General features: G+C 43.0%; 1 protein-coding gene across 6 annotated transcripts in view; it reads right to left on the bottom strand.

The window, feature by feature from the left end:
- The window catches only part of HERC2 (HECT and RLD domain containing E3 ubiquitin protein ligase 2), a 101,081-nt gene that overhangs the window by 1,616 nt on the left and 86,471 nt on the right, over positions 1-12,994 (bottom strand). For all 6 annotated transcript variants that reach the window (XM_082219998.1, XM_082220000.1, XM_082220002.1 and 3 more), the window contains 9 exons: positions 11,989-12,176; positions 10,550-10,747; positions 9,638-9,721; positions 6,033-6,174; positions 4,617-4,811; positions 4,407-4,519; positions 2,972-3,162; positions 2,305-2,410; positions 240-452 (listed from right to left, as the gene is read on the bottom strand). In XM_082219998.1, the coding sequence (XP_082076124.1) occupies positions 240-452; positions 2,305-2,410; positions 2,972-3,162; positions 4,407-4,519; positions 4,617-4,811; positions 6,033-6,174; positions 9,638-9,721; positions 10,550-10,747; positions 11,989-12,176 (1,430 nt within the window). The remainder of the gene's footprint in view (positions 1-239; positions 453-2,304; positions 2,411-2,971; positions 3,163-4,406; positions 4,520-4,616; positions 4,812-6,032; positions 6,175-9,637; positions 9,722-10,549; positions 10,748-11,988; positions 12,177-12,994) is intronic.

Genomic DNA, 12,994 nt, shown 5'->3' with positions numbered 1-12,994 from the left:
GTACAAATTTTCCAGGCAATTCTGGAGGTTAAGAGTTGCCTGCTCTTTTCTTGTAGAGCATCATGCACACACAAGGATTTCATACAGTACATGCAGAATCCAAGAGAAAAAGGAGCAATGGTAATCAAAAAAATAAATAAAAATGGTACAGGCTGGAATTTCATATTTTTTTTTAAAAAAAGGAATTTCATTAGCGCTCATTGCAGTCCACAATCCATCTGGAACTCTCCATGTCGTACCTGGATGACAAAGTCCCTGCCTCTGAAATCTGCAATTGTTCGAGGTAGCCTGGTCCTGCCCCACACAAAGCGCAGAAAGAGAGAGCGTTCTGTGTTGGAAAAGGACTCCATCACCTCCCAGAACCACTGTATAAGAGAAGCGGTGGGCTCGATCCCTTTATATGTGGCCACAGATTTCAGAAGATGAAGAGGGATATCTGGACTTCCACAGACCTGCGGGGGGAAAGCAGAGAACAGAATAATGCCAAGGGAATCTATCATAAATGAGTGTGTGCTCATGCTGGTTTTTTCCCAGTGAGAACATTACTGCTTACTATTATGCATCATCACCACTGTGTTTTAAAGCACATTAGAAATGGAGAGCTTTTAGCAACTGATAACAATGATTAGTCTGCAGTGATGCATTAAGATCAGGTGAGTATGAGTGATAATGTTGTGTATATGAAATTCCCCCAGTCCCCAAAATTTGGAGCCATGTCTACAAACCCTCGGTAGAGGAAGAATTATTTTTCAACGAATGCATTAAATAACCAATGCATTTATATTGTATTTTTTAATGTGTCTAAGCATTCAAATTGTGTACGCACATTTACACATCACACTGAACCCACAAGCGTCCAGGAAACATCACAAAAAGGGGTGGAATGGAGCAGAGACAGAACAAGGTGTTTGCAGGCTTTTCCAATGGTGGCTCAAATGTACACGATTTCACTGACACCCCTGTGTGAATTGGGGGTTGTCTGTATTTGTGATTTTTTTTAAAAAAAGTTTCTTAATTTGTAATCGCTCAAAATATAGCAAAAACAAGAGAGTCTTCTATTTTAAAAAAGTGCCCCACTATTTCCTGAAATCCTGTAATGTTAAAGGTAAACATGGATTTTTAGGACCACTGAACAGAGAATGCATATTCTTAATACTGCATGTGAAAATATGTGGGATCAGAGTTCAAAGTAGCATCTAGCCTAACTCAATTTTACTCTTCACATTTTGCATTTTTTCCTGAAGCTGGAATGTCATATTCCATTTTTAGAGCCCAGGAATTGAAAAATGTGGAGTGGTTTGCTGCCGTTAGTCCTACCAGGTCCTCAGTTTTAGTTCCTCACCTCACCTGTGTGCAAGTATGTTCAAGCTAGTGCATATTTAGAGCTATATGTTGTTGCAATTTTTAAACGTATCTGCAAAGCTGTATTACACAGTAGCCATACTAGCACTGCACAGGAGATCCTGGCTTTACAGCCATAAGCATACCCTACATTTGAGGATGGCCAGAAACCGAAAGGAGCAAAAAGGAATTCACTGTTCCCAACAGAAGTAACAGATGACTTGGGCCAATTCTCCCCCACTCTTCATTATATAGCAGCCGCTAAGACTGCAAGCCAATGACTTGGCCCAAAGTTTAATCCATGCTTTTTTAAAAAAAAAAAAAGTACACAAAGCAACCCTTGTAGCACATGCCGATGGGGCAATTGTGTAAGTCAGAGTAATCTTAACCTTTGGCCAATAACAAGGCATAACCTACTGCAACTCTTTTGCTACATAACAAGTTCAAGGAAATGTCCCGATTCACATACTTTGGGTTCTCAAATTTCATTGGCACCCTGTGCACCGTTAAATTCTGCCCCCCCCCCGTCTCTCACGCTCTGCTCCGCCAGCGCTGTTGTGCCGCCCCCTGCAGCTGAACTAATCGTGCAGCCCTAAAACCGCCTCCGCACATATAGGCAGCCCCGCCGCCAATTTACGTGCGCTCAAGTCATGTGCTGCACCAGAAGGCTGGAAGTGCGGAGGGGAGACTTGAAGAGCCTCAACAAAGCCCCGCTACGCCTCCAGTCCATAAGGAGACCTTCCTCAGCGCCCAAAGACGATGTCCCGTTTGGGCTCTGAGGAAGAACTCTACGCGAGAGGTACAGAAGGTGCTCCCCATTTACACAGATTTCACTTTTGTACGAAGGCCAGAATGTAAACCCCATCTAAACAGGGAGTCTCCTGTACTAATACTTGGCCTGGGCTTTTGCCTTTCGCTTTTTTACTAAGTTGCCCCGAAGTAGTGATGGCTGCACATACATACCATTGTTTCCAGCTCATATCCTGTGAAAAGGGAAAGAAGAGGAACAGGAACAACACGGGCCATCCCTTCCCGAACTGCCGCAACTTGCTCATCGAATTCATGAAGTCTGCCAAAATACACACATTTTATGAGTGAAAGGGATAGTCACTGATATGCTTGTTAATTATATGGATCTATAGGACGAATGAAAAGAGGCTTAAAAGAATTCTGGCGCAAGTACTCGTAATAAACTGGTCCATGATCCCAAGAGCTTTTAGGAATGTAAGAAGGTGCCTTATATATCAAGTCAGGTCAGGGTTTCCCAAACTTGGGTCTCCAGCTGTTTTGGGACTACAACTCCCAATATCCCTAGCTAGCAGGACCAGTGGTCAGGGATGTTGGGAACTGTAGCTGGAGACCCAAGTTTGAGAAACTCTGGGTCACATCAATGGTCCACCTAGGTGAGCGTTATTTACACTGATTGACAGCAGTTCTCCAGGATTCCAGGCAGGAGTGTCTCAGCGCCACAGGGAGATGGCAGGGACTGAATCTCTGCCTCTTTGCATGCAAGACACGAGGCTTTGCCACTGAGCTACAGACTTCCCCCATGATAACCCATGATCAGGGCTCTAGGGGAAATGCAAATGATCGTGGGAGGAAAGCAGGAGAATAGTAGTGTTCCACAAACCTATAGTTTATCGCCAGCCTCACATACTCCGCACGATTATCCAGTGTAATATGGGCGTATTTGGAACTAAGCTGAATGTCTTGACCGCTCGCATTTGGCACTGTGAAAGGCAGGCTCATGGCTTCAAATTCTTCGGAAGTAGCTTCATTGTCTCGGATGTACATAAGCCCAGGAATGAAATCCTTATCAACCTTTCAAATGAAAAAAAAACAAACCCACATAAAGCCTTTCCCACAAAATACTTCTAAATCCAACATGGGCTCTTCATGGTTCTGTAAGCAAACCTGCACGCTTGCAGAATCGCAGGAGATAGTGGAAAATTATTTCTAAAAACCAGCCAGAGATGTTATAAAGCCCTGTTTTTGCGAGTCACCTGAAGATTCCTACCCGGGAAGTGTTGGCACACAGACAGTCACTGAAGTACAGAAGATTATAGGAGAGCTATTCTGGGCTCCAGCAATTGTTAAGTATAATAGGAGAATGAAAATACACACAGAGATGAGCAAAACAGAAAATCTCCAAAAAGAAATTATTTCGTAAGGAACTTATTTTCTAAGAAATGACATCCAGAAGACACAGTGGATGTGTGTTCAGCAAGGGTTGCCAAGCACCACATACTGCCCCTGGAAGGGCACCCCAGATTCTGAACTTTATTTTATTCACACAAAAAAGTGAGTCTTTAGTCCTCCTAGAAAGCAAGCTATGGGACAAGTTGAGCAGGTCCTTTTTAAGCAACATCTGTGAAATGGGAGTGGCATGGACACCTTGTATATATTTCCCGTTACTAAGGAATGCTTCCTGTTGTCGTTAAGACGACAGCAGCAGCAGCAAGGGTGTGTGTGTGAGAGAGAGAGAGAGAGAGAGGGCATAACTGACTTCCCACAGTAAGTATAAAGTTGTTGGGGTGGTTCTGTCCAATTTTGGGCAACCCTACATTCTCCATGGCAGCCATTTTGTGTTATAAAAGTTGGTGTGCAGCTACCATCTTCTCTACCCAGAAAGCCACCAGTGGCAGAACCACCAGCAGAAACATTCAAGTCTGGATTAAGTTAAATTCAGTTTAACTGAGGGCTGACCTGTGGCAGAGCAGAAATTTATTCACACACACCCACACACCACTCAGCTGTATTAGGTTACAGACTAAGGATAACCAAGATCCACAAATGTGAACTGCAATTACACACTAGTCAGACATTAACTTGTCAACGTGATTTAAGGTGGGGTGTGCCACTGGCTCACACTCACTCACCTGTCGCCCCCTCCCTCTTTTCCTACCCCATCTCTTATCACAGCTGGAAAGCAGGATCTTACCCATACAAATACAGAGTAGGCTTCTGGCAATAAATATGGCCCCCTAGCTGTAGTAATAACCAGACCAAGCAAAGGTCTTACATTTCACTAATATTTACACGGATGAACATAAGCTTATGCTTGCCTCACTGAGATCAGCGATGGTTAAGTTCATTCCTGCCAACTGTTTCCACACAGGTTCTGCAAGGTTGAGGCTCAGAGGACTCCCGGTCCGAATGGCAATCCCCAGCAAAACCCCTATTTTTTTTAAGACAAAGAGAGAAGTTTGTATGTGTTATTCAACGAAAGCTTTGCACAGACTTTAAAGATGTGGCAATGTCGATGTGGCAATTACCCAGGAAACGAAACATGTTCATGTGCAACAAAGACTTTGCTGCAGGGTTTAAGAGAAAGCAATCTCTGTTTGCTCCCGATTCATCCCGTCCGTTCGGAGTCACAATCAGAAGTGGCGTCAGCCCGTTCTGAAGTTCCTCGCACATTTCTGCTATTGATTCACTGTAGCCTCCACCGCAATCATCTACAGATTCACCTAAGGCAAAAAAAAGAAGAAGAGGGAGGAAATGGCATAAACTTCACTGTTAAGGATAAATTAATCTGAGAGCCACTATGTCAGGTTGCAGGTGGGAATTACATGCAGTGCAAATGAATAATTCCCAAATGTGTTGTTTTTTTGTTTGTTGTGGCCTCACTTCCAATCTCCAGGGACAGAACAGGTCGCATATTTCAAAGAATTTATTGGCCATAGGAATGCATTAGTCCTACCAGGACTCATATGTTGCAGAAGTATTTGTTTTTTGTTATTTTATTTATTTATTTTATTTTATTTATACCCCGCCCAAGACCAGGCTCAGGGCGGCTAACATCAGGTATAAAAACAATTGGTTAAAATACAACTTAAAAATAAGATTAAAATACTACTTAAAATGCAGCCTCATTTCATTGGAAGCCCAGATCAAAACTGCTTGCGGGGAGAAAACGTCAAATCTTCCCCAAAGCCAACTATCCAGACTGGTCCTACATGGGCCAGAAAAGCCAGGGAAGTCCCCAAATAGGGGTTATTATTTATTTAATTAGCAAACAGCTTCCCATAAAACAAAACAACAACAAGCTGTAACTATGAACAAGCCTTGGGTATAGCCCACAGTTAATGAGGAAAAGGCTTATCCACGATGGTTGGGACAACATGCTAAGCCAAACCTTGGTTTAGCTAAACATAGGGTTGCAGAAAGAAGGGCAGGTTAGGGGGGTTGGGAGCAAAGCAGTTGCAAGCTCCTCTCCAAGAGTTTGCACTTTCATGCAGCTTTCTGCATTGCATGAACCAGATCAACATATTAAATAAAATACCAAAGGAAAACTTTCCAATATGAATAACTGATTTCACCATGGCTATAAGAATCCAAGTTCGGCCCTAAATTAAATTAATTTCAGATTTAATCTGAAATTCATTTTTCCCACTGTTAGCGAAAAGTGAAATACAATTCATAAGGCACTGTGCATTTGCGCTGCGAGTCTGATTTCTACAACTATTGTTTAGCTGGAATGGCTTTCTATTTGAATATGACAAGTATGGAATCATTTTGATTGATAACTAGTTTACAAAATTTTAGTACAATTGCCAGGGGTGGCTTGTTCATGCATTTCTTATGTTTCTACTTTTCTCTTCTACTGCAAAACACACTATTGAAGAAAAGCGGGGGGGGGGGGAGATGCTGGACAAGTTAAGACATATTGGGGGGGGGGGAATACTTACCCACAAATTTGACTTTCCAAACACGATGAGGTAGGAGAAGACTGTCTGGGCTGAAGGAGCTCATTTTAGCACACATCTGTCCAAAAACAGATTTTGTGCCATCTGGGCCAGCCAATCCTCCTTTACTTCTGGAACGCTTTACCTGAAAGTAAAAAGAAAGAAAGCACACCTTAATCACACAATTCAAATTTCACAGACCAAACACTTGATGCTTAATGAACAGTACTGGGATACTTGTAGTAATGTGGAAACTCTGTGTGTGTGTGCGTGCATCTCAAGGGAGTGACTTTATTTCAGAAGGAATTTTTGAAGGCATACATTTTATGGAAAAAAAAAATAACAAACAGCTCAGCACCTACATAGAGGAAATTGTGACCAAAAAGAGGTAGTGAAATGATGACCCCTAGAACTTCTTTTAGGAGAGTACAAGAGCTGCTTTTCAATCTTGCAACTTCCCCTGAACTGTTTTTCTGCAATAAATGCTCCACAATTGTTTGGATCCCAGATTCAGCATTCCCAGTTAAGAAAGATGACTCCAGAGATGGATTGAACACTCTGCCTGAGATTCAGGAGCATCACTTCTGGATAGAGTCAACAGTACTTATACAGTCGTACATTGGAAGTCGAACGGAATCCATTCCGGAAGTCCGTTCGACTTCCAAAACGTTCGAAAACCAAAGTGTGGCTTCTGATTAGCTCCTGCAGGAAGCTCCTGCAGCCAATCGGAAGTCGCAGAAGCCCCGTTGAATGTTTGGCTTCCAAAAATCATTCGCAAACCAGAATAGTCACTTCCGGGTTTGCGGCGTTAAGGAGTCAAAACGTTCGAGAACGAAGCTGTTCAAAAACCAAGGTACGGCTGTAGAGGGATACAGACAGAGGTAGAGATCTTTAGTGTTCTGCAGTTCCTTAGAACGTTCACGTTTTCCTATGGCAAAAAGCTTTTTCCATCTTGTATCTTAGACCTCTCTTTGAAAACCACAGTAAGGCTATTGCAATGTTTAAACTTTACGACAGACCAAATCCCAACACAGTGTTGGTGTTAAAATATTCCTCTACACTTAGCAGCATGCGCGAAATTTATAGCATTTCCCACCATACCCTTGCCATAAATTCAGTCCTCCCACCCCTCCCTATGCCACAAAGGCAGGCAGGCAGGCAGGCAGTCTGACTACTCTGTCATTCAGGTAGACCTGGCAATATGCTCCACACTATCACAAAAGCAAGCCAAGCTTCCTTTCTATGTTTTAGTCAGTGTAGTAAAACAATACTTCATATTCAGCCTTTGAAGAAATTTCTTTTGAAAAGGCACATTTGGCCTAAGGCTTGGCATTCAGCTTTCCCGCGTCACTGGAAGTTCTTCTCCTAACCCACATCCTCCTCAATGTGACCCCATGTGATGCCCAAATGTTTGTTTCCTGGGCCTTAAGAGTACTCAAGGCAATTTGAAATTCTCCCGAGCTATGTAAGCAAAGGCAGCCCAAGATCATGTGGGAATAAAAGGTACAAAGATGAGAGAAAGCACACTTTTTATACCATATCCGACTCCAGGGCTTTAACAAAAAAAAGCTACAGAGTACAGGAGTGGCCATTTGATGGCTTCCCTAGTTCTTTTCAGGTTAGCTTTCCTTTCTTTGAAAAAAATAAAGAACAACCACACTAAAAACCAACACGACAAATGAACCTCACAAATAAGTAGAGAATATTACACGGACAGTAGAAAATTCATGGAAGAAAAGTTTGTCCATTTGCTCCTCCCTGCTGTGAGATTTTAGAGGTTGCTGACAGAGGGAGGAACCATTTAAAATTGGGAGGAGCCCCATGAGATTTTGGGGCAACTCGCTCTTGATCTACCTCATCACGTGTTGTGAACATATTCTGTAAGCCGCCCCTAAAGTGGCTGGAGAAACCCAGCCAGATGGGTGGGATATGAATAATAAAATTATGATTATTATTGTCTACCCAACTGCATATTTTCCAGGATACCCCTCATCCCCCGCACCTCTAGAAGTTAACTCAGGGAGCTAAATGGCTGCATGGGAGAGGAAGGAATGGCAAGCTTTTGTTACTCGACTTGCCCTTGTTCACTTATATTTTAAGATCCAAGCCATTCACTGGATATTGGTTAAGAAGCACTCTCTTCAGCATGTTAACTCAAAGTGTTAAGTCAGGGTTGGGACCCTTCCCCACTCCCACCCCCACAAAAAAAAGGCTGCATTCCCTCGGAAGAAATCTGTTGTGGGGGCAGCATGCCAATGGCAGTAGGGGACACAGCCATCCCACCCCTCTCTTACAACCCCATCAATCCATTCCATTCTCTATCAGTCTTCCTCACATTCACCTCTCCCAGTATAACAAATAAGAAGAAGAGAAGCGTTTGGATTTGATATCTCGCTTTATCAAAACCCTAAGGAGTCTCAAAGTCTCAAAGTGGTTAACATTCTCTGTGAGGTGAGTGGGGCTGAGAGACTTCAGAGAAGTGTGACTGGCCCAAGGTCACCCAGCAGCTGCATGTGGAGGAGCGGAGACGCGAACCCGGTTCCCCAGATTACGAGTCTACTGCTCTTAACCACTACACCACACTGGCTCTCTTTGGGGGAGCACATAGTTATCCTCCAAACAAATCTAATTGATGCACTGGGGAGGGATAACACACACACACACACACACACACACTAACACCTATACAACCATTAGTCATTGAAAAAATTCCTATTGGCACTATGGAAGTTTTTCTTAAAAGCCTAATAGTCATGCAGGGGGGACATTTTCAAAGGTCATAATTAGGCTTGGAAGAAAAGGTTCCATCTCACAAACACTGAAATATATTTGGTGAAAGATCAGGTCTGCATTCACCTGCCACAGCCTGCTTGGTGCCGCATGTCTGTTGAACATCACTTCTGAGAAGATACCCAGGCACACAACCTAACTTTAGAAAGCCTGATCTGTACAATCTTTACCATTCACAACCATTGAGGTGCATCACTGATAAAGATGGGCTTCACTTTTCTCAGTTTCACCAGCTGGCAAAGCCTTTGTTGGCCCAGCCATTTACCGGCTGGTTAAGGCTGAGAATATATTTGTTGGGATTTTACGATAGGTGTTTTATTTCATAATGCTTTGTGTACCCTGCTCTGGGCCTGTTGTACAATGAACAGCAGATGAGAATATTTTAACAAAATGAATTAAGCTCAGGCCGTATATGTACATAAAACCCTATTTATGGGGCATCAGGTAGCCACAATTTCAGTCCTTTATCACGCATAAATGGAGCTGGAATCACATCTGTGTAGGTATCTTATTGCCTCCAAAACATTTTTTAATATACAACTTGGAGCTTTTCCAAAGGACCATAACGTGGCTGCTGTCATCATAATTTGTTAGAAAAGAGCAGCACACAAAGCTATTAGCATTACAAGTGCTCACCCCCCCCCCCAAAACTGAGCACTTGTAATGCTAATAACTTCTTGGGCCGTCTTTTTTCTAACCAGTTATGACGACAACTACCATGCCTTTTGCCTGAGCACAAAGCCCTGGAAAGCTGGGCAAAGTTTTCGCACAACAACAGATTCCTATTCAAGGCACTCAAGAGAGCACAGCATTCTGACCTGAATTCTGTTGAGTTCTACCACAGGCCCATGTTGGCGATCCCTCACCATAGTTGCTTGCACAACCTTTCTGAAAGCCGCCTCCTAGAAAAAGGAGAAAATAAGGTGTTGAGAATGCAATCCTATTATTGAGTTATGTTTACCAGGTGGGATTGGCATTGCTACTGAAACCTCCTTGCGCTGGGATCGGTCCACAGCCATTATCAAGCACCTTAAACATTATGTTGGCAAAAGAGGTAGCAACGTGTTTGTTTGTTTTGTAAAAAAAACTCCTATTGTTCAACTGGAAGCTCCATACAACTGCCCTCATCCCAAACTGTGCAGCCACAAATAACTGTCCCAATGTCCTTGTCCCCATGTGTCAGGAAAAAACAAGGAGCAAGCAGATAGGAACTCAGTGACAAAAGATATAACAACAAGGGTTCCATCTCCAAACAGCCAACATGTGAGAGTGGAAAACAAAACAAAAAGGAGCAGCATGTGAACAACACTTCATTTCTCAGAATCCTTACAGGCACCCTGTCTCAGGACTCCGGACACGAACACCCACAAGATACCTCAACCGTTACAATTTTGATTTCATGTACCATAAGTAAGTAAGCAAAGCAATGGCAATCACATTTTGAAGATGTAAATTTCCCCTTAGCGTGTGACTCGCTCAGGAGGAAAAGATGCAGTCTGCTTGCTGGTAAAAATGTGAAATGCTGTTAAGCAGATATGGACAGAAACGCAACAGGGAAAAACTTCGTCATTAGATTCCCTGCGTCTGCACCCGTGAAGTTCATACAGAAGATAACTGGGTCTGTACAGAAGACCTGAAGAGAACTTAGGGCACCGTTTGCATGTCATTACTGTGACATATTTTTCTTAGAAGGTCATTTTTAGTGGAGAAGCTGATGTTGGGATAGTTACCTTTCCTTGAGAGATCAAAATTCCACGTAACGTATCAAAGCCCACAGAAGGACCCTGGCCAGTTTCATCAAGGCGTCCCTCAAGATCAAACATGGGAATGCAAGGACAAAAGAGTTCGGAGATGTGGTGAAGCAGCAACAATCTGTTTCTTAAAGCAATTATAGGAATTTCCTGTAGATGGTTGTACTCCATAGGAACCTGGAACAAGCACATTGTTAGGGTTTGATGAGCACTGAATAAGTCATACGCTAAATGAGATAGTATCAGGCACAGTCCATTTAGCTAGCCTATCCACTGAATACCCAGATATTGCCTTTGCTTGAGATTTGTTATCTCCAAAAGTTTATACACGACATAGCCAAGAAGGAATTTTTGAATATTGTTCGGGGCCAGAAAACGTATCCTATCAATGTTGGTGAAATTACTACTACACTGCATAATACACAGCATGTTTTAAAAAGCCCAAAAAAACCCACAATCCTTCTGCTCTCCCTCACAATATCCATCCCATATTTCATCGATATATTCATGGCTCTTGTGGTAAAATTTAAGCATCCTTCTGGCACCTTTCTAATTTCTTGCTATCCAAGGGCATGGATGTTGCTCCTCCCATCATATTAGTCATTGCAAAGCAGTTTGGATTGACAGAAGCTCACTTTTGATTTATGCGAATTTTCAGGAAGTTTCCATGGCTTTACAGTGTGAACAGGTATAAAACTCACAAGAGAGGCCGCAGGAAAGACACAGAAGAGCCCAAGCTATTCACTGTACCTATTATTGCAATGTAAAAAAAAACCCAACCCATGCACAGCCTTTCAGTGGTTTTTCACCAATGTCTCCAAAATTCTTAACTAGTTCATTTACTCCCAGCTTCACTTGCCCCTCAGTGAAGTCACCACAAAGCCAGATATGATCGACTACTGGAGCACTGCAATTGTATCCTGCTAGGCATGTGCCTCCTGACTGGGAACAACGATGCGCTGCTCTCGTTTTCAAATGGCTTTGTCCTCAGTGGTGTAACAAAACCACATCTCATACCGATGTAACAACATGGTGTCGCCTCACTTCTAGGCTTTTCAACCACTTAAAAAGAAAATCTACTTTTGACCAGAAAAGCTGAAACAGGAAAATACTCAGCGTAGCCTTAGCCATGACAGTAGCCAACCGCTAAGAAGATGTTACTGATGGGTAAGTGGGGGTGGGGGGGAACCAATAATTATTAACACAGAGCCAGAGTGCTAACAGTTTATAGAGTTTCCCAAGAGTTTGAGCCAGATGTGGGGAATATTTGGTCGCCCAGATGTTGCTGAACCCACCCCATCCCTGGCCATTGGGCCATGCTTGCTGGGACTGATGGGAATTGCAGTGCAGCAACAAATGGATAGTCAAAGGGTCCCCACACCTGGCTTAACTATACGGTTTAAAAGGCATAATTTTACCTGGGTAGGGAGCTTGCCTGCATTAGCAGGCTTGCTGGTGGACCAGGCTAAGGTGTGTGCTGAGCCACAGGCCACTCTATTGATTTTTTTGCCCTGAAGTGCTGCAACCAGGCGTGGCCTTTGGATAGCATTAGTTGTTCCATCTCCAAGCTGCCCTTCATCATTATCTCCCCAAGTATATACTTCACCTAAGACAATCAAGATCGTTATTTCGCCACCAAATCATGACCAGTATAAAAAGGCACAAGAATAGGCAACGTAGATCAGTTCAACATACCAATATCAACATTTAAACGTTTTTTTTATTATTATTTTAAAAAGCACAATCTTTTAAAAGGTAATTCGGAGCTACTTAGTGCTAATATAGTCCTATGTGGAAAACAAACTGAAATAAATAGTTGAATGCAGAGAAAGGATTTGCAGAGCAATGCTAACTACAGGAAGCTGGTATAACTTAGGTTTTTGCCCTTAACTCAAAACTCCATGCAAGAGCGTCCAGGAGGAGCTACCATCAGCAGGTGAGTGTGGGTCCAAATTTTGATGATAAGGCCATAGGTTGCATGACTGAACTGAACCACATTTGGAATAGGTGTACATCTCTCTTTGCCATGTCCCAGAGCATTTCTTTTTGGGGACTGATACTGGTGAAAAGTTCCTGCAGCTTCCGTTCTAGTGGTTAAGCCCCTGCTGAGCTGGGGGGAGGGACATAGCCCAGTATAGCTCTGGCTCAGTTGGGATGAGGGACATATAACAGCTCATCCAAGAAAGCACAAGATCTGCTGACTCCAAACTTTATTACCCCCACGGATCTCAGGTTTGGATTGTGCTGGGAGAGTGCTAATCGAGTGGGAATAATGTAATGGAGTTTGCATACCAAGTCATTGAAAGATAATCTGGGCGTGAAATGTTCAAATGGGCCACATCTGCCTTACTTATTTATTTGTGCTTGTGAGTACGAACATTTATTCGTGGAAGAGCCTCCATTCAATGGCAGAGCACCGGCTTT

The sequence above is a fragment of the Podarcis vaucheri genome, assembly GCF_965113315.1.
Source record: "Podarcis vaucheri genome assembly, chromosome: 4".
Lineage (NCBI taxonomy): Eukaryota > Metazoa > Chordata > Lepidosauria > Squamata > Lacertidae > Podarcis > Podarcis vaucheri.
Note: the sequence above shows the minus strand (reverse complement) of the source record. Positions and strands in the feature narration are given on the sequence as shown.